Source organism: Cornus florida, unplaced genomic scaffold (genome assembly GCF_030987335.1).
Source record: "Cornus florida cultivar Cherokee Brave unplaced genomic scaffold, ASM3098733v1 CherokeeBrave_3.0.0_Hap2_Chr06, whole genome shotgun sequence".
Lineage (NCBI taxonomy): Eukaryota > Viridiplantae > Streptophyta > Magnoliopsida > Cornales > Cornaceae > Cornus > Cornus florida.
Window position 1 is genome coordinate 90,999,929 of NW_026775576.1, and position 27,888 is coordinate 91,027,816.

Sequence of the window (27,888 nt, forward strand, 5' to 3'; positions counted from 1 at the left end):
TTTGGCATTTTCTTAAAAATCATTTAACCAGGTTAGTATGGCTTGCTACTGATGTACCATTTTCCCATAAGGCTTGAAAGGATGTTATATATCCTCCTATGCAACCACTTGCTCCATGCATTAGTGTTCTTATTATTGTTTTTCCATACTTTAAAATTCATAAAACTGACCATAGCAGGTAAAATTCCATAACTTTTCAGGCAAGGGAAGAGGAAATTTTGTTCATCAATCTGACAGAAGCAAACTAGAAGAATTTTATGTATTGAGAACAACTCTTGAGAACACGTGAACAAAATTAATACATAAAGACAAGTGAAAATACATCTACAAAGAAAATTCCTTCACGAAGCTTGGATTTCAATCACCTTTACGTAATCATTTACAGTTCAATAGAATTCCACTTCCAAAAATATAACTAACAGCACAGAGAACACAACACCACCAGAAGAAGATGAGACAAGAAAAAAATAATGACACAAATAAGCGAATTGATCTTTAAATTACTTGCTAAGTTTATCATCAGCGGTTGGAAGAGCAACTTCTTTAGAGGGCTCTTCTTCAGCTTCTGTGTCATCCTTTACAGCCAGAAAGATGAGAAGCACCAACAATGGATAACTTATTGTAGTGAGTGACCAGTTCAAAACCAGTTGGGACAAGAATGAAACCTTGTGTGTATCCACCTGCCAAGCAACTGCTCCCCCTGCACTCTGCACTCCCTTATAGAATCCAGCATACCTGCAATAATTATTAAAAACCATCACCATGTTAGCTGTACAATATTTGAACTAAAATCATGCAACACTTTGGAAAAGTATTGATCGAATTACCTGCTAAGGGTCTCGGAATCATCGGCCAATGCTCCAATTACCCAATAAACCATGCTCTGGAACATAGCATCCAGTAACCCATAACTGAAATACAACACAAATGGTCCTGCAAACTTAGAACCAGAGTCCTTGAAGTCTAGCTTCTCAGGCAGATTTTTGTGGGAGTAGCCGAGCTGATTTGCAAGCCCACCGCCCCAAATCGCAGTCCCAAGAAGACCAACAATTCCAATTCCAACAAATCCCCTCATCCTCCTACTCTTAAAACTAAAATCCAAGACATACCCAATCATAAATGAACCGAACATTTGTGCACCCCAATAGAACACATTGTTCAAACCTCTAGTCCTCAAATTGAACAAAACCCCATTAACATTATTGAACTGATAGCTGTAAAAGAAGTTACTTGCCCATGCAGCAGGGAAAATCAATAACATTTTCCAATTCAGAAACAATTTGAGAATTTCAATGGCTTCAACTGATATACTGGAGTACTTTATGTTAGTACATCGACTACCATCGTTACGAACAACACGACTAGGGTGTAAAATTGCGAGGGAAAGAACAGTACCTATGGTCATGAACACCATGAATCCAATATAAGTTCCATCATTGACCGAAGCAGCCTCACTTCTGTTATAGTTGAGGATAAAAGGAATGAGTCCTCCGATCACACCACCCATGTTGAAAATGCTCCAGAAGATAGAGATGTACGTGCCCTTCCTATCGGCGGGTGGGTATGAGGTCATGATTGCGCCCTGTCCGGCCCAGAGGAGGCCGGCGCCGATGCCGAGGAATGCGCCGGCGATGATGGCGAACAACTGGTGGTGATAGTGGTTGTAGTAGAGGAAGGAGCCGGCGTAGAGAACGTAGGTGGAGCAGCCGGAGAAGAGGGTGAGGTGTGGGCCCAAGATGTTGTAGATTCCGCCGCCGAGGATGCCGAAGACGGCGAAGGTGGTGTAGAGGGCGGTGTTGGCGTTGTTCGCCGCCGTGGGGTCGACCTGCCCACCACCGCCCATACCCGAAAGGGCATTGAACATGCCAGGGCAACAGAAACACACCAGTCCGATAAGACCCACCTGAACAAGGGGCGAATTGTACCGGAACATGGATGATTTTCCGTCGACTTGGCTCGGCGTCGTCCCAACTTCTTCGTCTCCTTGGAAACCCATGATTCGATTGATGTGGAATGGGGTTGTGAAGGTGTGAGAGCTGAGTTTTTTTATTTATATATGTAGAGCTCGCTCTCCAGCCTGCAACAGTTTATTTTTAATTTTATTTGTTTTATATTTTTTTTGGAGGGTGTGGGATTTGATGACAGTTGGACGAATTTGGTTGAATAACGACTTGTTTGGGATAATACTAGGTGCATCAACTATATGATTCCTTATATCTTGGGTTTGTTTAGGCAAAAGGCCTTTTCTGTAGCTTTCTCTATTTTTATAATAGCTTCACTTCAAAAAAAAAAAAAAAAAAAAAAAAACCTCTATAACACTCCTTGAGATTTTAATATTCAAGTTTGAATATTCTTATACGGCTTTATGGATTAAATGTTATTAAAAGAGCTAGTTTGGAGCCTCCCTTAAAAAGAAGAAAAGCTTACTTATAGCATTACTCATTTCAAATTAAGTAACATGGTTTGATTGATAACAACATTGATAAGTACTTTTTCCTAATTATTTAGATTTCGCTACATGAATTCAATTTATTAACTCTTCATTATAATCTTAAAAAGTTATTATATATGATGTGAGATTATATGATTTCGGTCAACTATAATTCGACACGTAAATAAATATATTAATTTTTTAAAAAATTTATAACATTTCTAATTATAATAGACCGAAATCATATAATAATTTATTGTAACCTAAGTGGAATCGACCCCAAGGGCGCCAGCAAAGTTAGTGGGAGGAGAGCCTCTAAGTGCTAGACAATCATATCTAGCACTTGGGTATGTGTTCAATTCTCTTCCAACCCTACAAATTTCTTACTTAAAATGCTTCTTGCACTGTGATGAGTAGCGAGAGCAGGTAGTTGTGGAAAGAAAAAAAAAAAAAAAAAACTAGGTGAACCAATTTTAGTAATAACTATTTGGAGGATATCATCTTCGTGGACATTAGGGTAAAAATGTTACATTCTACTAAAAAAATCTAAAATACAAGTCATTGGAAATGGGATCACATTATTAATTACATTGGACTTTTATATGAGCAAACCTTATCCCTCTACCCACTGCATTTGAAAAGACAAATTGTCCAAAATCTCCATATGAATTTTTTCACTGCTAACTATTTGTTTCCCTTTCAACAAAGGCCCAGAATTCAAATCTATGTAGGGTAAAAGTGCGTGAGTTTTTTGTCAAAGTAATATATATAATATATTATGATTCGCAGTCACGGTATTAGTTGCGATCATGGTATAATGGACTCAGACAAAGTTAGTGTAAACTAGTCAATACGGGTCACGTACCGGACTTAAAAAATGATCGTCTACCGACACATACGTCGTGTACCAAGATTCCTGTTTAGTATATAACTGGAAAAAAAAGACCTCGTTGCTCATGCATTTGACTTCATGCTTAGTAGTAGTAGTATTGCAGGTGGAGTGACCCCCTGTTAATTCTATTAATCAAAATTCTTAGACCTTAACAGTTACATCGACTAGGCAAAACTAGTAAGTGTCAAGAATCTTATTCCTACTAAGACCAAACCCATTGACAACCAAAAATGTTGACCGGTTCAATAAGTTAATTTGCTTAGTTATCTAATGAATCCTACTACGATCAGAAATATACCATATTTAGGTGAAAAGAATGAGAAAAACTCAAAAGCATCGTAACCCCCCCTCTCAAAGAGAAGAGTGGCATGGGGTCAAGAGCTCAGATGAGTGGCATAACAGCATGGGGAGTCGAAACTAACCATTTTTTCTACTCAACTCAACAAACACGTTTTTCTCCATTTTTTGGGTTCGCTACATGATTCATATTCTGTCATTGCCCACTCAAACTACCTGCTATTTAGGTTTCCTACATGTCTTTCCATACTATCTCAGCTACATTAGTTAAGCCTTTCCCTCACATCACTCCCACATTACTCCTCCTTAATTAATTTTGTCACATTTTATCTCTATTGATGCTACATATCCATCTCAACATTCCCATTTCGGCCACTCTCATTTTACAAATATGTTATTTCTTAATTGCCCAATATTCTGATTCGTAAAATATAACCAGTCTAATAACTGTTTATAAAATTTATCTTTCAATTTTAGAAGTATTCGTGATCATAAAGCATGCCAAAAGAACTGCTCCACTAAAACCATCCTGCATTAACCATCTTTACCTATAAGCATAAAAATAAGGTAGAAACTGGAACCTAATAGAAAAAAACATGCCATATTGAAAGTAACATCAGATTGTTTTCCACATTGATGTTCAAATAAGTGGTCTCTCTAGCTCCAAGCCCTTGAACCTCAGGCCCTGGATTGTGGAACATGGATCCAAAACCAATAATAGCAGAAAACAATGGCATTTGTATCTCTATTGCGGGGCAAATACTTGTCGCAACATCAAGTGCTCCAAAGAGAGAGACTTACCAAAAAGAAAAAAGCATTTTGGATAAAGGACGGAATAACTAGAGAAGCCCCATAGTTTTTAGATATGATCCTATAAAGAGATCGAGCACAAAGATTTTTACAGCAACTAATCTCCCTAGATTCATACTAACTTGTCTGTAATGGTGTTCTGCTAGAAACCATTTATGATCGTCAGATTATCATAATTCCAGTGCTCACAAATGACTATATTTCACTAGTTCCATAATCTACAAGTCTACAAAGTCATAAAATGCGGATATAAGAAGCTATGTATTAGAATTAATATATAAGGATTAAGATACATGTCTTCTGCTGAATATCAAATGATTCTCTCATCACTAGTTCCATAATCTACAAGTCTACAAAGTCATAAAATGGGGATATAAGAAGGTATGTATTAGTATGGCTTGCTACTGATGTACCATTTTCCCATAAAGCTTGAAAGGGTGTTATATATCCTCCTAGGCAACCACTTGCTCCATGCATTAGTGTAAAAACTCCGAATATGAGAACCGGAGATTTAACATCCCTACCATATTGTCCTTATTTGTTGTTTTTCCATACTTCAAAATTCATAAAACTGACCATAGCAGGTAAAATTCCATAACTTTTCAGGCAAGGGAAGGGGAAAATTTGTTTTTCAATCAGACAGAAGCAAACTAGAAGAATTTTATGTATTGAGAACAACTCTTGAGAACACGTGAACAAAATTCATAAATAAAGACAAGTGAAAATACATCTACAAAGAAAATTCCTTCACGAAGCTTGGATTTCAATCACCTTTATGCAATCATTTACAGTTCAATAGAATTCCACTTCCAAAAATATAACTAACAGCACAGAGAACACAACACCACCAGAAGAAGACAAGACAAGAAAAAAAAATGACACAAATAAGCGAATTGATCTTTAAATTACTTGCTAAGCTTATCATCAGCGGTTGGAAGAGCAACTTCCTTAGAGGACTCTTGTTCAGCTTTTGTGTCATCCTTTACAGCCAGAAAGATGAGAAGCGCCAACAATGGATAACTTATTGTAGTGAGTGACCAGTTCATAACCAGTTGGGACAAGAATGAAACCTTGTGTGTATCCACCTGCCAAGCAACTGCTCCCCCTGCACTCTGAACTCCCTTATAGAATCCAGTATACCTGCAACAATTGTTAAAAACCATCACCATGTTAGCTGTACAATTTTTGAACTAAAATCGTGCAACAATTTGGAAAAGTAGTGATCCAATTACCTGCTAAGGGTCTCAGAATCATCGGCCAATGCTCCAATTACCCAATAAACCATACTCTGGAACATAGCATCCAGTAACCCATAACTGAAATACAACACAAATGGTCCTGCAAACTTAGAACCAGAGTCCTTGAAGTCTAGCTTCTGAGGCAGATCTTTGTGGGAGTAGCCGAGCTGATTCGCAAGCCCACCGCCCCAAATCGCAGTCCCAAGCAGACCAACAATTCCAATTCCAACAAATCCCCTCATCCTCCTACTCTTAAAACTAAAATCCAAGACATACCCAATCATAACTGAACCCAACATTTGTGCACCCCAATAGAACACATTGTTCAAACCTCTAGTCCTCAAATTGAACAAAACCCCATTAACATTATTGAACTGATAGCTGTAAAAGAAGTTACTTGCCCATGCAGCAGGGACAATCAATAACATTTTCCAATTAAAAAACAATTTGAGAATTTCAATGGCTTCAACTGATATACTGGAGTACTTTATGTTAGTACATCGACTACCATCGTCACGAATAACACGACTAGGGTGCAAAATTGCGAGGGAAAGAACAGTACCTATGGTCATGAACACCATGAATCCAATATAAGTTCCATCATTGACCGAAGCAGCCTCACTTCTGTTATAATTGAGGATAAAAGGAATGAGTCCTCCGATCACACCACCCATGTTGAAAATGCTCCAGAAGATAGAGATGTACGTGCCCTTCCGATGGGCGGGTGGGTATGAGGTCATGATTGCGCCCTGTCCGGCCCAGAGGAGGCCGGCGCCGATGCCGAGGAATGCGCCGGCGATGATGGCGAACAACTGGTGGTGATAGTGGTTGTAGTAGAGGAAGGAGCCGGCGTAGAGAACGTAGGTGGAGCAGCCGGAGAAGAGGGTGAGGTGTGGGCCCAAGATGTTGTAGATTCCGCCGCCGAGGATGCCGAAGACGGCGAAGGTGGTGTAGAGGGCGGTGTTGGCGTTGTTCGCCGCCGTGGGGTCGACCTGCCCACCACCGCCCATACCGGATAGGGCATTGAACATGCCAGGGCAACAGAAACACACCAGTCCGATAAGACCCACCTGAACAAGGGGCGAATTGTACCTGAACATGGATGATTTTCCGGCGACTTGGCTCGGCGTCGTCCCAACTTCTTCGTCTCCTTGGAAACCCATGATTCGATGGATGTGTTTAGAGAGAGAGAAAAGAGGAGATTTGGGAATTCAAAGATTGTGTGGAATGGCGTTGTGAAGGTGTGTGAGAGCTGAGTTTTTTATTTATGTGTGTATAGCTCGCTCTCCAGCTTGCAGCAGTTTTTTTAATTTGTTTTTATATTTTTTTAGGACTAGGAGGGTGTGGGATTTGATGACAGTAGTATGAATTTGGTTGCATAACAACTTGTTTGGGATAATACTAGTGCATCAAATATTAGATTCCTTGAGATTTTTATATTCAAGTTTGAATATTCTTATACGGCTTTATGATAAATCCATATTAACTACTCACACACTTTTTTTTTTTTTTTAAATTCAAAAGTTTTAATATTAAAATTTTACATTATGATACTGTACTTTCATAAGATTATTGCTATTAAAAGAGCTAGATTGGAGCCTCCCTTAAAAATATGAAAAGCTTATTTATAACATTATTCATTTCAAATTAATTGATAATAACAATAATAAGTACTTTTTTCTAACCATTTGGATTGGTTACATGAATTTCATTCTACGAACTCTTGAATTATAATCTTAAAAAGTAATTATATATGGTGTGAGACTACGTGATGTTGATTAATTATATTCCAACACATAAATAAATATATTAATTCTTTTTAAATTTTATTACAGTTCATATTATATTTGACCAGGAACATAAAAATATTGCATTCTAGAAAGAAAAAAAATTAAAAAATACAACTCATTGGAATTGGAATCACATATCAAGAAACTTAATAATCTATTACATTTGACTTTTATATGAGCAAACCTTATTCCTCTGCCCCACTACCTTTGAAAAATTGTCCAAAATCTCCATATGATTTTTTCCAACACTTACTGTTTCTGTACCTTTCAATGGTGGTCCAGAATTTAAATCTGCATGGATAATTGCACTATTATCCATGTGAGTTTCTTGTCAAACTAATACCCGATCCGTCCCATATTAATATTTCATTATTTCATTTTTTACTTTCCCATTTTAGTTGTCATATCTCAAAAATCAATATACTATTTTTTATTACATTCCTAATTTATTCTTAAAAAATTAAACTAATTAAAATTTCAAAATAAGTGGACCTCATTATAAATAACCTTTTCATACTACTTTTACTAATGTAATAAGTGGACCCTATTAAAAATAACTTTTTCACACTACTTTTACAAATTTTTAGGGAAGGGTAAATTTGGAAATACATCATTTACCAGTATAATAAACTATAACAAAAATTGTTACCTTATTACCTTAAAAATTGTGCACTATGGATTTGGACAATTATAAAGGGACATAGGTAGTATATATGTATTATGATTCGTAATATCCATAATGATCACGGTATCAGTTATGATCGCGGTACAAGTATAAACTGGCCGAATCGTGTATCGAACTGGCCGAATCGTGTATCGAACTTGAAAAATGATCGTATATTGATCGATATTTCGCGTATCCGATGATAAGATTATGAGTCTATGATGTGTGTGTGTGTGAATTCTTCAAATGAAATGAGAAAATTGAGTGAATTTTAAAAAATAATCAATAAATATTTTGGAAGTGAACATGGCCCAAGAAATTGAAGTGTGCCATGGCAATGAGTGTTGTTGACTAGAAACAGCAATTGCACGCCGTGGAAGTGTTCCCACATAGAAAGTGACAGGATTAGCTTCTATGGTTTGAGATAATGCAATTTCAGACGCTGTTTTCAATCACTTTCTGGGTTGTGACATGAGACAAAGTTGAATGGGGCAACTGATAGATCATTTATTTTACTTTTAGCCGTGGAAGATTGGCATCTAGTTGTTAAGATAGACCTTAAATTTGACCACTTTTTCTCTTCCTCTTGTCACTACTACAATACAAACAACCCGGCCGGCCGGCCGGCCGGCAGCAAACAACACACCCCTATATATGCATCGTCATCTTCCAACTTGAATATCGATCCCTCCACCGTTGACATTTTTACAATTTTATTAACAAATCAACACTGGTACAGTGGTCCTGCATTGCCGGCAATATTTTGAGGTCTGGCTTCTACTCTCAGTATAGTCCCATCCCTCACCTGTCTAACTAATATCAGTGACAAACATGCAGCCTGCAGATATGACAAAGATCGTTACTAAATGTATGCGTTGGTCCCACTTGTATGCGTGGGATGTCGGGAGGGAAACACACCTATTCATTAACATTATTCTCTTTAAATAAAGTGTGGTCAAGGTCGCGGCCGAATTTACCGGGTAGAACGTGTAAAATAATTTGACTAATTTGATAAATAAATTATTTTTGTTAGATTTTAAAGTAACCAAATACCAAAAATATTAAAAAATATATATTTTTTAAAAAATATTTTACATCCAAACAAACGGAAGACCTTTATTGACCTGGGCTTCACAACTCAAATATATGGTGTTAGCACAATGCTTGATGGGAACGGTTCTGCTAGTAATTTTCACATATATGGCATCTAGTTATAAATTACCATTTCCCACAATGAAAGGCGAGGGTTCAAGTTTAGCTTAGCAGCTTCGCATAAACTAAAAACTATGCACGTAATGTCTAGTAATCATCGAGCTTTGAATTTCAAGTTTTGCTACTTCAATCCTATACCATACTCATGGCAAATATATGAAATTTATTAGCTGGCAGAGGATTAACTGTCATTTTGCTCCAGAATTACGGCTACTTAGACAAGTAGTCCATTAAATCTCAACGCAATCCAATGTTGTTCTGAATTTAATATATGCATAGTCTTTCTCGGATGTGAAAATCCATTCTTAAATTAATCCATTTTCTTTCATTTTCTGAACCAGTTCCAAATATGAAAAACAGCATACAACAAGACAACAATTGATCACAAGAGAGATGAATGTGTAATTAATCGACAGATAGACCTCATTTCTGAGATAAAAAGGCATCTTGAAAGCCGTTCCTGTCGATCTCACGGAACAAAAAACAAGAAATTGATCGAAATTAGCTCATGAACAGCTAAGTAACCATACTACAAATTAAAATTTTTGTGCATCCATTATTGTGAGGTTGATACGTGAAGAAATCAATGATAATTTGTATTTTATAGAGGTCACAGTTGTAAAACCTTTTTTGTTTCTTAAGGAATAACAAGAGATTCACAGCTTTTGTGCTTCATATAATTGACTGGAATGAAAGCTGTGGTTGCAAATGATAAGGACATATATATTCTCCCAGAATTGGTGAATATTGCTTATTGCAGCTAGCTACATATAAAAGTTAGAGTTAATATATAAATCATAAAACGGGTCAAATGGATATATACAAAAGATGCCAACGAGACGTGGAACATAGTGTCAAACACCAAGTAGCAGGAATGGGGCGAAAGCGAATTCGAGAGCGGTAATGAAAACAAGAGCAGAGCAGTTGCAGAAAGCCTGACAGTAGCGCACTCATTCATGGTAACTGTTTGACTTAGGTCAAACATGCTTGATGCTTGAAATGTTGCGCATGAAAAAGATGACACTATATGTTTAGTGAAAGCTAGAGTGGGCTTGGCTTGGACACTTCATAACCCAATGGGCTTATGCTTGAAAACCTTGAAAAATACAGAGAATGGATCAAATTCTGGACTTTCTTCTTCAAAAGGCTATTGCGTATCACACAGGACTCAAATTATAACTGTATGGAAACTTAACAGTCAATAACGAAAAAAGAGTGAAATTAAAGAAAATATTATACATATGTAGACAAGGGGGGCATACCAGAGGAAGTGTTATGGGCTAGGCGTCCATATAACCAAAAAACAAAGGTCAACAATATAAGAAAGAAGCCCACATAAAGTGGCCCAAAATCCATATTGTCCAAAAGGTTGGCCCAATGTGGATAGCAGAAAAGCCCCGAACACAACCCATAGGCACTGGCGAGATTCCATCAACAAGCTCATAAAACATCTCTCTTGTGATGGTGGTGGCTTGGCTATGGTGGATGAAGTTGTGGTGGTGGAAGAAAAATTTGTGGAAATGTGAAGAAGGGTTTGGGTGCGACGGTTCATGAAAGGAGCTAAGTTCCATTCCATTGCCACCTCCATTGCATAAGGACATGGGCATTTTTTCGTGGATAATAATTTAAACCTCATCAAATTGGTGATTGAATTGAAGGTTGAAGATAGAGTCAAATGAGAAGGGGGTTACAGGCGTTCTCAGTTAAAGTGTACACTAAAACTTAAATTAATTTTTAAAAAATTACATTTAGGAGTTATAAATAACGAAGTGGTACCCTTAAAAATTTTGTTTTCATTTTTACTGAATTAATAAATTATATAAAATAATTACATATGCATTGAAAATATAATTCCTTTCAGTCAAAATATTTAAAAGAATACACTCAAGTATGACTGTTTTTTAATTCCTTCAAATATGTACTCAATGAATATTCGTCTATGAAACCTCTTGTGCACCATTAATCAAATAAAAAATTTTAATATTTTAGAATAAAATTTTGAAAGACATTTTAAGCATGAACCATGATTCTCAAAACTCAATTCATATATAATTATTTTATTCTATTCAATCAAATTAAAAAAAAAATTAAAATAAATTTAACTCTACTTAAACTTGTAATTTCCACATGTAGACAAGATGAAAAGGTGATTTGATTTTTTACATAATTATAAAAAATAAAAATAAAAATTACGGAATAAATGAAATCTACGTTTCGATATAAATGTAATTTTAGCAGTTTATTTGAAAACTTAGACAAGATGAAAAAGTGACTTGATTTTTCACAGAATTATAACTTTTCTATTACGGAATAAATGAAATCTAGAATTCCATATAAATGTAATTTTAGCAGTTTATTTGAAAATTAAAACAAAACTCCACGCCATATCGTCTATCCAATTCCATTCAATCCATACCTCCTCCCTCTCCCTGCAAATCGCCCAAATTTGCCATTGGTAGTCGTTGCCTTGGCCGCATAATGCTTCAATCTTCAGTGTTGTGCAACTCTGCTATCTCAATTACCACTACAATAACATTTGCTCTCCCAACCACCACCGCCACCACCACCAGTATCAGTCATAGGTCGGTTCGATTCAAGCTTCGAGCACTCCTCAACAAACCCTCGTCTTCACTCCCAAAACACGTCAATAAATCATCCGTTGTTCACGACAGTCTCAGGCTTCTCGAATGGAACAAGCTCTGCGACTCCGTCGCTTCCTTCGCCGGCACTTCCTTAGGCCAAGAAGCCACAAAAGTATATATATACAAAGATACACATATATGTATTCTGAGTTCCCTCTGTTCTCTCTCTATATATACGCATACATGTATAGATGCCTGTATGAGTTCAGAATTTGTTGAGTGTATTGTTTTATAATTATTTTCTCATTCTTTCAGGCACAGTTGTGGTCGTTGAATCAAACCTACGAAGAGAGTTTAAGGCTCTTAGGCGAAACCAATGCGGCTGTGGAAATGCACAATCACGGTGATTGCGTCATGGACTTCAGCCGCATTGATGTTATATTGGTATGTAAACAACATTTGATTTAATTTTTTTAGTAAGTTATGAGAGGGCAACAATAAGGTTGCTCCATTGTGATTGTATGTCACGGTTTTGAATCCGCAAGTAAGGCTGCATACATCAAACCACCCCAGTCCCTGCACCGGCGGCAGCCTCATGCACTGGGCTAGCCTTTTTTTTTTTTTTTTAATAAGTTATGACCGTTCTGTAATTCTGCTATCTAGTGTTGGATAAGTATATATTATTGGTTAATTTGGTTTCTGGAAAAATTGAAGCCTGAAGGCACCAAATTGTACACAACAAAATCCCACCCTAAACTCTCCTTAGTCTCCTACATTTTTAGATACTCATAACTGTAGTTACTGTACTGTTGGATATTTTTTTGGGGGGCGGGGGTGTGTCATGTCTCCTCACAAGTCAATGTTAATACGCCATCCTATATGTGTTATGGAGGTAGCTAACTGCCTGTTTTTTAACCTTGGAGGTGAAATCTGCTATCCGAAATGTCCGAAGACGATTGCCAGTGGATGGAACTGAAGCAGTGGCTATAGTTGCTTTGCTACAGTTTGCTGAAACTTTGCAGTTGAATCTCAAAGCTGCAATCAAGAAAGACTCAGATTGGTATCAGCGATTTATGCCTCTTACAGAAACTGTAATTATGTCATGACTGTTCCCTTAAATGTCCATGAGTTTATACATTTATATGCTTTGATGCCTATGGATTTTTCTAAATTTACTTGCAGATCATGGAATTGGTTGTAAATCGATCATTAGTAAAGTTCATACAGCAAATCATAGATGAAGATGGCTCTGTTAAAGATTCTTCGGTTTGTTTTTTTATCATCACTTATTTCGTGGCTTTATACATATTGACATGTCTATTTGTCCTCTAGAAATTAATTGTATCAAATATTTACACCTTTTTAATTTTCTGGAAAGTAAACTTATTGATCACTCCATTTGTGCTATTATACAACAATTTATTGATGTTGTGTTGGTTTGTTGGGCTTGCATCCAATGTATATTTCTTTGTCTAATCATCTGTAAAATAAAGTATTGTTCCATGAGAAAAAAATCATTTTCTCTTCAATTTGATATTTTTCACTGCTCTTAAAGATATATATATATTTTTCTATGTCAGAGTTCTACCTTAAAACGGTCTCGCGGTCAAGTGCGGTTGCTTGAAGAAAAGGTACATGTGTTTATTTCCTGATTAACTAATCCTAGTGTTCTTGATGCCGGTTCCTTTATTGAAATTTTACATTGAGATTTGAATAATTAAGGCTATATACTGCTTCAATCAACTTGTGTTGCATGGACTCTCTTATTGCTCTCGACATACCATGTTGGTGTAATACAACATGGGTATAGGTATGAATTATGTGTCTAATGTCAAATGCAAATTGACACCATAGCCCTCTTAATGTGACGATGGAAGAAGAAAAGGCTCAAATTTGATAGTAGAGGAGAGTTTCTTACTTTTGGGATAGATGGAAACCTCCTTTTCTAAATTACGTATGACTTGAATGAAAATTCTATGAGAGTATATCTTTTTAACTTATAATATCACATGTGACACTGTTATATAATATGTATATATATCCATGTTATCTGGACCCAAATATATCGGGTTGCAGGTACATGTCAAAGTGTATACTTACCTAATCAATTACATATTAGGATACAAGTTACTCAACTAAAGTGATTCCAAGAATTATGTACTGGTTGTTGGACACGTTGTACTCACTCATATACATGTCACATCTTATGTGAAATTGGAGATTACTTTGTAAATGCAAAAAAAGTTGAGGAGAGTTACAGAAAATTAGATAGTTCTATAAGGATAAAAGAAAAAACTATAACAGCACTGGAGTCAACTTGAAAATAAAAACTAAGTTTGGGAGGAATATCAAAATTTGGAAGGATTTATCATATTATATCAACTTTCCTTTTTCCTATATGGAAGCTGAGAGCATCCACAAAGGAAACTCTTGAAGACTTCAGTAGGCAGGTCCTTATTCATCATTATCTTCTTGATTCAATGAAATATTGCTTATTTCAATTTTTTGCTTTAATTTTGATGATTGTTGTACTCCAGTGGCCTAACACTTGGACAATTGAAGGTCTTAATTTTGTAAAGTTATAATAGGTACAATCTTTTTCTTCTTCTTTGATTCTTGAGTGTCCAACGAACATGTACTTGTATTGGACACATATCCTTACCCTTGTCTGTGTTTTTGTCGTATTGATACACCTTGGGGTAATTAGGCAAGTCCTAATAACATTGTCTATCTCTCCTTCGGAGGCATTCCCCTCTAAGCAACTCCGCCAAGAATCCAAAATCACTCTAACTCCAAGCTTATGTTACAGACATTTTTGTATGTGTTCCCTTGTCAGACACGTGACAAATGAACATGAGTATGAAATAAGGGAGGAAAAAAAAAGATATGTGTCCAACACTTTTGATTAGGCATATACCTAATAACTATACTTAAGATATCTATATGTTTCTTTTGTTACATTATTACTTCAAATGAATGAACTACTTTGTATCACTTATAGATACCATTTTAGTATATGCTCAGCAAGCATTGCACCACATGTTTCATGCAACTTACAATGTGTAAAAGATGGTTGACAGTCTTCTGCTTCTTTAAACATTCCACATCATTTAGCCAACTGCCAATCTATGCCCCTTTGCTTTAAATTATTCCAGGTAAGGATTCACACAAGGCTTTCCTCCAAGCAAAAGATGCAGTCTTAAGGGGTTTATTCGTGGCACCAAATACTTCTCCAAGGGAAGCTTGGTTACATGGACTAATTTAAAGCAGGCACTTTCCACATTTTGAAGTGTCCATGGAACCGAAAGATCATGTGTCCGCAAAGGAGAAAACATAAACAATTACAGAAACTATTGCGACAAACAACACAACCCAAGTAACAATCACATAACATGACAGGAAAAATAAACATGCCACACACAAAGAACACAAAGATTTAGTGTGGTTCGACACAAGGTGTGTCTAAGTCCATGATGAAGATCCAGCGAAAGATTTCACTATGCGAAAAAACAGGATATTACAAGTTTCAACTCTCAAACCCTAGCTCTTGCTTTCACTCACTCTCTTTTCTGCAATTTTCAGTTTCTCTCAATATCCCACTCCAAACCCTAAACGTCCTTAAATATTGGGCTACAAGAGAGTACTAAATATGGTTCACGACCTGCAAACAAAATACAGGTCAAAGATTTTCCTCAGAGCTTTGGTGGGATTGGGCCCATAAAACGGGTCACAACACGACCCGGAACCAAATTTGCGCCACAAAATCTCAAAAATTTATGCCCAAAATCATTTTCAGTAAAAGCACTTAAGATTTTGATTTGGAGTGGTAACGGATATTTTATGTTAACTTTTCACTCTTATGACTGAGAATGGTTAATACATTTTGATGCATGCGTATGTTAAGATGTAAGGGCATGTGTTTTTGAAAAAACTCTTTTCATAGTCTCATAGTGCATGTGTATACAGACATATAAAGTTATCCTTTAAGTTCTACCTGGACTGCTACACAATTTACATGGCCCCATGAGTTGCCCATTATTGCTTCTATTGCTATAAGACTTATGAATTTTTATTCATTTCACTTCTTTTCTGCTGTTATTTCAACTCATCGGTTAGATAGAAGTATTTAGATATTTCACTCCAGCTTCGTTGGTAGGTTAAATAGTATTATTCTTGCTTCTTCAATTGTTTCTCTACATTCTTCTCAAGTTCCATTTTTCATTGGTAATAAATTTTATGCTTTTTTTTCTGTATCCTTTTTAGAAGACTTGTATACATGTTAATAAAAGAAAGGTGCATTTTGTCTTTGAGTTGCTATGGCTGTTTCGCATTGTCAATGGATTCTAGTTTGGCAAATAATGGCCATATGCACTGCATATAATGTTGGCTTTCAATTTGAAGTAATCATGGGTCTAAGTTCTCAAGAACTCCTGGAATACTACTCATGCTGTTATTTCTTTATTCAGTTGTACCGGTTGATGGACAGCCTAGTTAGGACCAAATTGAAAGAGACGTCCTCTATGGTGAGATATGCTTTCTTATGGGTATATTTGTATATCCATTTTTTCTTTAATTATTTATTCCGTCTTCAGGAAGTGAGTAATATTGATGGAAGGTGGTGTATAAGATCGGGGATTGATCCACCTACAAGTTTTGAGGGCCTATTGCTGTCCAGGTACATTAAATATCTAGCATATCTCTTGGTTATCATTTAAAATGCCAAGTGCTTTTTGGTCATGTCTTTAAAAGCATCATAAATGCAAGACTTAGATTTTCGTTTCTTTTCTTTTTGTTTTGAATTGTTACAAAAATGCTATTTTTTAAATAATGTGTGTGTGTGTGTGTGTATATATATACACAACTGAGTGGATGATACTGGTCAACTGAGAGGATATATTTTCAGTAAAATCTGTAAACTTTTGAAACTAATTGTGGACTTCAAACTGTTGCCAAAATTTGTGGATTTCTGAATTGTTTTTGCTGATATAGAGGGGAGGACAATCCACAAGCAAATAACAGCTGAGTCAATCTTCTTTTCCAATTTCTTTTATATTTAAACCTCGTTCTGGAGCATGATGACAAGAAACCTTTTCAGAATACAAAATTTCTTATACTGAAACTTGAACAGTAATTATCCAGTCATAAGGCTGTGGTATGTTGTAGGATTGGTCAACTTGATACTGTATGTAACTTATTTCATTTGGTGTATTTTTTCCAGTCGTTTGATTTATGTGAAAACACACATACTTAATGTGGGAAACCTTTTTTTGTTTGAATATTATTGTACTTAACGTTTTTCAGTAAATCAAAGCAGCACACTGTAATATACCATTCCTGATAGGTAAGACTATGTTGTAGTGGTTCAGGTGCAGGAAGCATTATAGAACCGCTCTCTGCTGTTCCATTAAATGATGAGTTGCAACAAGCAAGGGCTGCAGTAGTAAAGGCTGAGGCAGACATGCTCTTAAAAATAACAGAGAAGGTTCAGTTGGATTTATCCAAGTGATAATTTTTCACACAATTTGTATAATTCACTGTTAATATTTCACAATGCTATTTTCTGTACAGTTGCAAGTGGATATTGGTGACATTGAAAATTTATTAAACAGCATTCTTCAACTGGATGTGGTAGGAATCTCTCACCAAGCTTTCATTCTTTAGGTTTCTACTATGGCTTTTGTCATCAAGAAACTTCATTCATGCTTGAAGTTCCAATAGAAATCTGTTTTTAAAGCACACAATGTTTTTTAAAGCAGACAGTTTTAGGATTATTTCCTTTTTGTCTTTCAGTTGAGTTTTGAGTTTTTGTAGATAGAAGTTGAAGTTAAAATGAAATCTACTTGTCAATGGACAAAAAGTAGTATACATATTTACTATCGTAAATGTTAGGGAGTGAGTTGAAATAAGATGGAGGGACAAATTATGTACTGATCTATCCTTCCGATAATTACCTTATGATATCATGTGGCTTGAATTCTTGAATTTGGTTATCTGTTGAGTAACAAACATTTCCTACTGATCCATTGCTGGTAAATCTTTTTCATTATTATCTTATGCTACTTTTTTAGAAGATGCCTCAACTATACAGTGTGCATTCAGGCATTGAGGGCTGATCTTTATAGGTTCTTTTCTTGAGCAAATTCATGTACCTTCTAAAACTCTAATCAAAAGGTTTGATCGTATAATAAATGGAGAATATTCTGGCAGATGTTACATTATTTAATTTTGGTGATTCCATAATTTCCATTGTTATTTTGATTGTGGTTCTTTAAGTGCAGATCAATGCTCGAGCAACCTTTAGTCTTTCTTTTGGAGGAACATATCCTGATCTATTTTTACCAGAAGCCAAGGATGGATGCCTTACTGCTGAAGCCTTACCGGAAAAACAAGCTTCAATTGCATTATACCCCACTAGGAGGAAATGGGCATTGTATCTCCCAAAAGCTTTTCATCCTCTATTACTTCTACAATATCGGCAAAATTTGCAGAAGGCCAAGAAGGATGTCAGTAATGCTACTGCTGTAAGTTTATCATGGGAATCACACCCACAAGGATTTTTTCTTCTTTTCGCCGGGGGGTGGGGGATTGTTCAAGGTTGGTGTTGCACTGAACTGGTCACAGTCCTTGTTGTACAATAGTTTAGGTTCTAATAGTCAATAGCATGCTAATTACTTGCATTTCTTGTAATCAGGAAAATAGAAGGAGAAAACTGAGAGGGGAAAATATTGCTCAGGAAGATGAATGGGAAATTTCATCTTTAAAACTGCAGGTAACTGTTTAATATAAGGGTTTGACGACAAATCTCATCATTTTTTTTATATGCATTTGTGAATGCAATAATGTTCCATTGAGTGCAAGCTCTCTTCTGAATTTCAGGTTACCAAATTGGAACAAGCTCGCCCTGTTCCTGTTGATATTTTTGTTCCTCATAAAACTAGAGTTCTGGTTATAACTGGCCCCAATACTGGGGGCAAAACCATTTGCTTAAAGACAGTTGGGTTGGCTGCTATGATGGCAAAATCAGGTTGATTTTTGCATTGTATTCAAATTACTCTCTCTTATGGATGTTTCTCGTTAAGTTCTGTAGCTGTAATAGGCATCATAATCATATTAAGAGTACCCATCTCTTGTAATTTTTAAACGTTTTCCATATTAAATATTTTGATACTCAATGTTGGATGACAATGGAAACCTGCCTATGTCTAGATACAAACTATGGAAGTGTTAACTACCTAATATTGTTGCTACGAAAGTCAATAATGGTAAGGTAGAGAAATATCATGGAAGTTTAAAAAATAATGCACAAATGTAATCCGGGAAGAAGAGGAGGTCGATGTGTAGGTTGGGCCAAAAAGAGACCATTCAGCACCGAAATGAATCACGTTGATGCATTCTTGTATCAACCAAATGTTGGGCCAGTTCCAGCCCTGGTGAGTCGGCGGAAGTTTGTTCATCACTTGCACTTGAGTTTAGTAAGCTAGGTAGCTTGGCGAACCGATTCTCAAGCACGGACCGATTGATTTGTGCCAAATTTGGTTGATTAAGTGACTCTGCTTCCTTCACTAGGTCAATTAGTTTCTCTTTTACTAGTTATACTGGAAATTTATATGCAGTTTCAAGTTCACCCAGTAAGTTCATGAATAACCCAAATGACCCTAGTCAGCAAGGAGGAGATGAGTAGTTGGTACTTACACAAATGATTTATATTAGATGACAATCTTCTATTCTTATTGTTGCTTTTTCATTAGAAAAATCTTCTGTTCTTCCATATAACCTCAATAATTTCTTTTATATTGCAGGTCTCTATGTATTATCTTCTGAACCTGTAATGATCCCTTGGTTTGACTCTGTATTTGCTGATATTGGTGATGAACAGTCCTTGTCCCAGTCTCTTTCTACCTTCTCTGGCCATTTGAAACAAATTAGTGTAAGTTGGCTCGCTATTAAATAATATTCTAAACAGATTACCGCATAGTGCAGCTACTATGAACTTAAAATTTCTTTTCACCTCACTTGAAATTTCTGAGAGAGCCAAAGGACAAGCATTCACAGAAATTTTTTGTGAAGAATCCTATTTTTTTCAAGTGGAGAAACTCACTTGCTGTATATTTTTTTTCTTTTGATGCTGACTACCTCTACAAAATGATGAAAAAGGGAAGGTAGTGTAGTCTTGGAAAGGGAAGAGTGGAGAAAAATCCACATGGGCCTACCAATGGACTGTCAGCGTCACTTATCTGGAGTTATTTTTGAATTGATTTGGTTGAACCCAAATGATTCTTCCTCCTTTTGAGTTGGGTTATCATATATTCATTCGGAGTAATTTTGGTAATTTTGCCGATAAGAAATAGCTTATTTCTTTTACTTGTGTTTGGTGTACATAGCAAGTTGCTTGTCTCTTCTAGTTCTTTTTCTTCTTTGGAATTAGTTGAATCTTATCTTTGTCCAGTAAAAGGTTTTTCTAAAGTATTATGTTCGTATTTTATATTAGTCATGCTTTTATAAAATCAAGTCTTTCAAGATAATATAAGACTCTTGATTATTATGAATTTTTGGGATATTTTTGTGTTCTTATAGTGGTGGGACCGTGGGAATCCATTAATTAGGTGGCACTCCTAAAGGACTTGGTGAGATCTTAAGGTTTTTCTTTTCTTCTTGTTCTTCTCTTTCTTTTTCTTTATTTCAAACTTTTTCACTATTGCACACAATAACTATAACCAGCCCATCCGATTACCCTTTTCTTCCAACACCCTATAACTCTCTGATATAAAACTTTAATGCTATTTCCCATTGTACAAGCCCTAAAACTTCGATGTCATCTGGCTTTCCAGAAATACTAAATAGTTTTTTTTTTTTTAAAAAAAAAAATTAGTACCATAATCATCCTATTCAGCCCTTATTCCATCTGTTGGGCCAGTGGAAACACATGCACAAAGATCCTAACACAAATTGATAGAGAACACGAAACACAAGATTTAACGCAGTTTGGCACGACTAGGTTCGGATTAGAAGAGATATTTTTATAATTTTGTAGGAGACATTACAAAATAGTAGCGAATACGCAACACTAGACTTTGTATAATAGCTCCCGTTCCAGAGTATAGAGGCCAATACCCGAGCCCTTCATGGTGGATAACTGAAGGAGACTCCCTTCTCTCCATGTGCTCTCTCCATTCTACCAACTACTAACCACATCTCTATATGTTATGCAATTAAAAAAGAGGTAAAACTCTCATAGGCCCATCTACTCCTTTATGAGCCTACATGTCTCTCATTCTCAATCTATACCCTAGTTGTCTATTTATAGTGTCCCAGACCTAATTTCTTCTTGGACAAGGATTATTATTCATTGGAGCCCAAGTATACCCCAACAAGAATTTTTTAAAAATAAAATGCAACTCTAAAATAGAAATCTAATTACCTTTTGAATTTGGGAACAATATCTATCAAGTTCCACCTTAATTCAAATTTCATCAAGTCAATTATTGCTGCCAATAGCATTGATTTTGCTCCACATTGGCTCAAACGGTTGAACCTCCTCTATTGATTAAGGTACCTCCTACCATGCAATTTATCACAATCTTGTGACTATTGTGACTAAACAAGTCGATTGATTGATTCCACCTATTGTGACTAAACAATTTTTGAGGATCATTTTATTTCTTCTTGCTGTTAAAGTTTGTACAATTTTTTGAGGGCTGCTAGACAAGCTTTTAGTGTGATGTGGTCACAATTTTAATGTTAGGGTAATTCTTATCAGTTGCAAAAATTCTTGGTTTGTCTACTAACTTCAAATCAGTATCGAACACATTGGCAAGGTAGGGCTTGGTGAGAAATGGTACCCTGTTGCCAATAAACTTTCCCTGGTCTTCAATTCATTACTTTGCACAGCAAATGTTCCTTATTTCCTCTTTTTACATTTTCTTAGTGATCAATTCTTGGGTGTATACATCCTTCATACAACTTTTCTAAATTTTGCAGGACATACAAAAGCACTCTACAGTTCAGTCATTGGTGCTATTAGATGAAGTATGTACTAGAAAAAGCTTTTCTAATTATTTCTCATGTCACGAACATAATGCTCGCCTACTGAATATAGAAAAAGAAATTGAGTGATGATGAACTTATAGTATCTCTGGAGGAACATGAAATGTGTACTATCCTTTTGTATTTGTTAGGTGGGTGCAGGGACAAATCCCCTAGAAGGAGCTGCACTCGGGATGTCATTGCTGGAGTCTTTTGCTGAAACTGGTGCTTTGTTGACAATTGCTACTACTCATCATGGCGAACTCAAAACCCTCAAATACAGGTAGCTAATATTTGAGTTCATTATGAGACAGGTGTTGTATCCTTTAAAACCTTAGGTTCATGTTTTTTGAACAACGACTTTGACAGTAACGATGCTTTCGAAAATGCATGTATGGAGTTTGATGAAGTGAACTTAAAGCCAACTTATAGGATTCTCTGGGGAGTCCCAGGTTTGTTCTCTGAGATTCATAGCTTAACTTTATTTGTATGATACTAATATTTGGAATGATGTTACAAGTATCCAGTGTAATATTTTGGCTGCCTTGTGAGCATGGAATTTAAACATTTTGTTTTTCTATATCCCTGAGGATTTGAATGTCACCTTTCTTTTGAGTATACAGCTTCTTTTTTACTTAGGCTAGTTGACTGGAGAGAAGAGGGAAATGTGAGATGAAGTGAGGGAGGGGGAGAGAGAGAAAGGGGACGGCTCAACTGGGCTGGAGAGCAGAAGTAGAAAAATTTGGTGGATATATATTATATATATACATATATATATATATATATATATATATATATAGAGAGAGAGAGAGAGAGAGAGAGAGAGAGAGGGACTTTTTTTTTTTTTTTTTTTGATAAGTAAGAGAGAGAGAGACTTCTTAACTCCAAAATCATAATCCTGCTTCCACAATGATAGGCAGTTCTTCCCTCCTCTTCTACTTGTGTTTTTGGTACATTGTTATTATGTCTAAGCAGCTGATGGTTGTTTAATACCTCCATTTTCCCCAGATTTTGGAGCGTTATAATTCCATTATATCAATGGACATTACTAAAGTATAGTAATGTAATTATCTTAATTGCAGGACGTTCAAATGCAATCAATATAGCTGAAAGGTTAGGACTGCCCAACATAATTTTAGATAATGCTCGTGAACTGTATGGAACAGCTAGTCAAGAGATTAATGAGGTAACATGTATTGGCATTCATATGTATTTACTTCTCAAGCTTTGACTCCTATTAGAAGGTTGGAGTGATCTGTGAATTTTCTAACTTGCCTTGGAGTTTTAAATTAACATCTAAAATATTGAACGGTAACAAAAAGGCTTATTTTCCTAAAATATATATCTTCCTATTTTACCATGCATGAATATATACCAAGTCGAACCCCATACTGTTTATTACCCTCTAACAGTAGTTAATCTTTCTAATAGATGGACCATCATTGTCTTGGTCTACATGGTTTTAGGTCTCAATGTCATTGTGAGAATTAATAAGGATTAAAGAGATAAGGTGGTCAAGATTTACTTGCATAAGTTGAAATTTGGTTATTTCCTTCGGGTCTGGAGGTTTGAGCTGCTTGCTTTACATGGATATTAAATGTTTATTGCTTAACTTCACTGCTTTTAACAAATATCATTTGCATTCCTAAACATTTTGTGTAACATAATTTATTGCAGGTCATAATGGATATGGAAAAGTTTAAGCAGGGTTTACACAAGCATATTAATGAAGCACGGCATTATCTGATGTAAGAATCTTTTGCTCAACAAAATTAATGTCTAAACCTCTAGTATATTTATGAAGTAAGCACTCCACAAATTTTGAAGTGATAAGTTAGAAATTTATGGCTATAATTTGGGAGGTTGCTAGGAAATTTGTTTTCTGTAATTCCATTTGATCTAGCTTAATGTGTACTGAGAGAGTGGAAACTTAAAACCACTGCCATTGGGAAGGCAATACTTCTAAACCCCATTATATTGAATGATTTTTAAAAAAATAAAAGATAAATAAATAAACTAACAATGTGAAAATTTTCATGCCTATTTTAGTACGTTCTCAGTTTTTCTCTTTTCTTTCCATAAAATTATTTTAAATTCCTTATTACTACCAAAATATTCCCTTTCTATCTTAACCTAATTATTTGTATATTGTAACACCTATGCATTCTTAAACAGTTAAACCCTTCACTAATATAGCCTTAGGCTCCATATTTCCACAAGAAATTTACTTTGGCTCCATTTGTTTCGATATAAAATATTTTATGCTAAAAAATAATTTCCATGTAAAACTTCTTACATTAAAAAAAATGATTTTCTTCTCATTTTCTGATGCTTGGCTGAACAACTGAGAATATTTTCTGGAAAAGAGCTTCTTTGTTTCTGGACAAAACATATTTTCACAAAATAATTCTATTAATAACTTAATTTATGAGTTTTCACACACACACATACATATATAAAATGAAATACACTCAATTAACATCTCAAGGCTGCTAGCACATCATGTGCTAGATGTTTCACTACCCATTCATTGTACACCCATCACAAGATATATGACACATATATACACATACATTTACACTTATGTATAAATATATATAACATATATATGTATGTGTAGACATGATTTTTCACAAAAAAATACAACCCAATCTCTAACAGCCCCCACCCCAGCTGTGTGTGTGGCACATACAGAAAAAACATGAACCTGTTATTCATCGGGAAATAAACACGAACCCGTTACTTATTAGCCCACTTACTGTGGTGAGAACATAGTCAGCCTCGTCAAATGTTCAGCTGCACCAGAAAATTGTCGTCGGCACCAGAAAATATTTACTGGCATTGTGCATAATCTCTATTGGAAGAAATTTGCCAAAGTGAAATGTCAAAACAGCATTTGCCTTTTAAAATTGCTTGGAGCCCCAATTATGTCGTGAATTAGAAGTTAGAAATAACTTGAGGAAATTGGATCCTTTAGTTGTTTTTGTCAATTTGGTGTAAAACATTGTCTTGTAAAATGTTTTGTAATTTTGAATGGTAGCCAAACACCGGAAAAAAGAAAAAAATGTTTTTCGGAAAATATTTTATGCCAAAACAAACGAAGCCTGCATGTCTCAGCTAGTCTCCACATCAAACAAGCCTAACGTGTCTGTAAAATGCCTCCCTATAACCTTGTTTATGTGACTTACGTTTTTGTTTATTTTTTCCTTTTTCTCGAGATTGTCATTTTTAACGCTATTGTGTAAGAACTTTCCCTGTAAATTGTTGGAAGTTATTTCCACTACAATTTTTCTGCATGAACAGATGCACTTTTGACATTTAAATCACCATGGGACTTACTGTTGTCTTCTGTACTTTCTGATTTTGCATGTAGATTGTTCAAAACTAAAATGTACAATTATGACATTCTTTATTGTGAATATAATGAAAGTCTATGTACATGTATCCTCTCATACTCTCGTGTCTTCCTTGAATTGGGGAAGGCGAAAGCTGATAATTATTATGTACAAAATGAATCTGGCAAATTTTCTTCCAAGTGGACGATTTGTTTCTATGCGGAACTTGATAATGGCCATGCAATCAGTTAATAACGATACTGTTATCTTGGAAGCCTTTGATTGTTTAGAACTAAGAGTATTGTGGTTGCAGGCTTTCAAGGGATCTTCATCAAAATCTACTGGCGACTAGAACGAAGGTCATGGAACATGGCAATGATCAAAGATACAAGAAGATGCTTAAAATATCTGAGATGGCAGCAATGGGACGTTCTATCCTTCACAAAAAAGTGCGACAGGTTCGTGCATCTGCAACACAAGCTCCCCAGCTTAGTGCAGCAAACAACAGCCAGCATATACCAGCAATTAACAGCCAGCGTACTGCATCAGATAATAGTGAACTTTCTGTAGCAGCTAAGACTCTGTACCGCATTGATAGTATCAAGGATTCGCCATCAGGTATTTTCATAAAGAATAAATAGGATTTTTGTTCCAGTTAAGTGTTTTCAAGATAAGTATGACAAAGAAGCTCTTTGTGCTATCTTCATTATTTAAATTATACTGATTAAAAGATTGTTAATTTCACTGTAAACGTTACAGAGAGGAGGGCTAAACTTCCCAAAGTTGGTGATATGGTGCACGTTTCTTCCCTTAACAAAAAAGCAACTGTCTTAAAAGTGGAGCCATCTAAAGACGAATTGGTAGTTCAAGCTGGTAACGTGAAGTTGAAGTTGAAATTAGTGGATGTGGTAATCTGAAAGGTAAAGTGTGTGTTTGTATCCTCATGGATGCATAATCATCAAAGCCATTAACCAAAATTATATTCAATTGCCAGACTCAGGTGCCGTCCATTTCCTGCATCTACGTTCAAGGGCATTCTTGCTTTGCAGTGGAGATCCAGAGTTTCTGATTGGTCTCTAATTGGCATTGTTACAAGTTGAATATTGCAGGTATGAATCAAATCTAAGTACTTGCACAAATTGGCATGAAAAGGGCGAATAACCTTCATTAATCATGATGGGCAGTTGCTGGCCTACTAATTGAATCCAAGTTTTCTTTGGCATATAGGCATATGAAGAATATATGTATGATGTGTCCATCTATAAATATGAACATATACACCACATTCCACCACCTGTGGCCATTCCCAACTTTGACACTCCAATACAGCCGCCCTGTCTTAATTTGTTGGTGCTTCTTAAACCTCTTTATGTACACATTGTTAGTTTCTTTCTGTTGCTCTCCTACATGTGAGCCATGAACTTTTCACGGAGATCTTGTGATTGTGGCAGGGATCAAGTTTGACATCAACGTTAGCCTACAGAAGCAGATATACTGTTACATAGAAAATGATGAGAAAGGGCCAGGAACGCTTCAAAGTGAATCATAGGCTTGATAAAACAAAGGGCTTTGGAATTTACAGGGATTGTCATGGTTTGGAGTGTAAGCAATGACCATGGCTGTAGAATCCCATGACACGAAAGGAGATCCATGGTGGGACCATGTTGAACATCGTCATCTTGTAGATACTTATGGCCATGGACGCAAAAGGAGTGACGGTGTTCATCTTACAGGGTATTTTTCCTTCTTTTTTTTTAGTTTAGCTCGATTACAGATAATTTATCAATAGATTTAGTAAGAAATTTTTACCCTTGTTATACATAGGTATATACATTGTTTGGAAATTTACATTCACAGATTTTTTCATGTTGCCTATGAAATTGAGATTCATTTCAAGATACTTTTGCAGCTTTAACCAAATCTCAAGTCATTAGAGGTTTACCAGCATAGGGCAAGAGTCTTTTCTGAGGTGACTCAGAGGCTTCAGGAGCTTCGTACATGAGATGTTTAATGGAAGAATGTGTTACATATTCAATTTTAAATTGTATGGTACCAACCCTTGTTTTCTACATAAATATAGAATTCTATATCTAGGAAGAAAACAAAGGTTGCTACTATACAGGTTTGTCTTGACTTGTACTTTTTTGCATACACGAAAGATACTGAACTTGTCACATCTCTCATCGCAGTATGAATACTTTCATAGTCTCTTCTTTATAGTGTGTGAAAATTTTTAGATGGTCCTGAGACCAATTGATTTCGGTCAATCACTGTTGAACACGGAATTAAGTTTATACATTTCTAACACCATTACTTTACTTACGTATCTATTGATAATTGACTTGAGACTAATGATCTCAGGATCATATAATAACTTATTGTTGTGAGGTACCAACCTGTCTCAATATAAAGCATAGATACAACTGAAATTGCTCGAAAACTTAAGGCAAGTGTACGGAAGTCAAATTAGGTCACAAAGGTGTCTAGCATAACATGATGTGCATGAAACACCTCCTCATCTTTTCTATCCTGGAAAAATCTCCTAAAGAAGGAATGTTCCAAAGTAAATAGAGATCCAGATGTCCAATAATATTATGGAGAAGTATAAATCCCC

The 27,888-nt window shown here is 35.8% G+C and overlaps 3 protein-coding genes across 6 annotated transcripts; 1 reads left to right on the forward strand and 2 right to left on the reverse strand.

Annotated features, from left to right (window-relative positions):
* Window positions 1-275: 275 nt before the first annotated feature.
* Window positions 276-2,205, reverse strand: LOC132312829 (UNC93-like protein 1). Its single transcript, XM_059811352.1, has 2 exons — window positions 828-2,205; window positions 276-735 (listed from the first exon to the last, which is right to left on the reverse strand). The coding sequence occupies exons 1-2, from the start codon at window positions 1,994-1,996 to the stop codon at window positions 501-503; spliced, it is 1,404 nt and encodes a 467-aa protein (XP_059667335.1). The 5' UTR covers window positions 1,997-2,205; the 3' UTR covers window positions 276-500.
* Window positions 2,206-5,161: 2,956 nt separating this feature from the next.
* On the reverse strand, window positions 5,162-7,059 carry LOC132312831 (UNC93-like protein 1). The gene is made up of 2 exons (XM_059811354.1): window positions 5,663-7,059; window positions 5,162-5,570 (listed from the first exon to the last, which is right to left on the reverse strand). The coding sequence occupies exons 1-2, from the start codon at window positions 6,829-6,831 to the stop codon at window positions 5,336-5,338; spliced, it is 1,404 nt and encodes a 467-aa protein (XP_059667337.1). The 5' UTR covers window positions 6,832-7,059; the 3' UTR covers window positions 5,162-5,335.
* Window positions 7,060-11,712: 4,653 nt separating this feature from the next.
* Window positions 11,713-27,583, forward strand: LOC132312832 (uncharacterized). Of its 4 annotated transcripts, none has more exons than XM_059811356.1 (23): window positions 11,714-12,088; window positions 12,232-12,360; window positions 12,840-13,007; window positions 13,099-13,182; window positions 13,497-13,547; window positions 16,383-16,439; window positions 16,509-16,591; window positions 17,275-17,398; window positions 17,485-17,544; window positions 18,195-18,437; window positions 18,608-18,685; window positions 18,793-18,940; window positions 19,716-19,843; window positions 21,895-21,942; window positions 22,092-22,222; window positions 22,309-22,391; window positions 23,022-23,125; window positions 23,617-23,687; window positions 25,588-25,892; window positions 26,034-26,194; window positions 26,269-26,383; window positions 26,726-27,008; window positions 27,184-27,583. In XM_059811356.1, the coding sequence occupies exons 1-20, from the start codon at window positions 11,813-11,815 to the stop codon at window positions 26,189-26,191; spliced, it is 2,529 nt and encodes an 842-aa protein (XP_059667339.1). In that variant the 5' UTR covers window positions 11,714-11,812; the 3' UTR covers window positions 26,192-26,194; window positions 26,269-26,383; window positions 26,726-27,008; window positions 27,184-27,583. The 4 variants fall into 4 exon arrangements, with proteins under 4 accessions (XP_059667341.1, XP_059667339.1, XP_059667340.1 ...); XM_059811357.1 differs by lacking the exon at window positions 27,184-27,583 and adding an exon at window positions 26,502-26,620 and having other exon boundaries at window positions 26,726-27,140; XM_059811358.1 differs by lacking the exon at window positions 27,184-27,583 and having other exon boundaries at window positions 11,713-12,088; window positions 26,275-26,383; window positions 26,726-27,140.
* The last annotated feature ends 305 nt before the right edge of the window (window positions 27,584-27,888 follow it).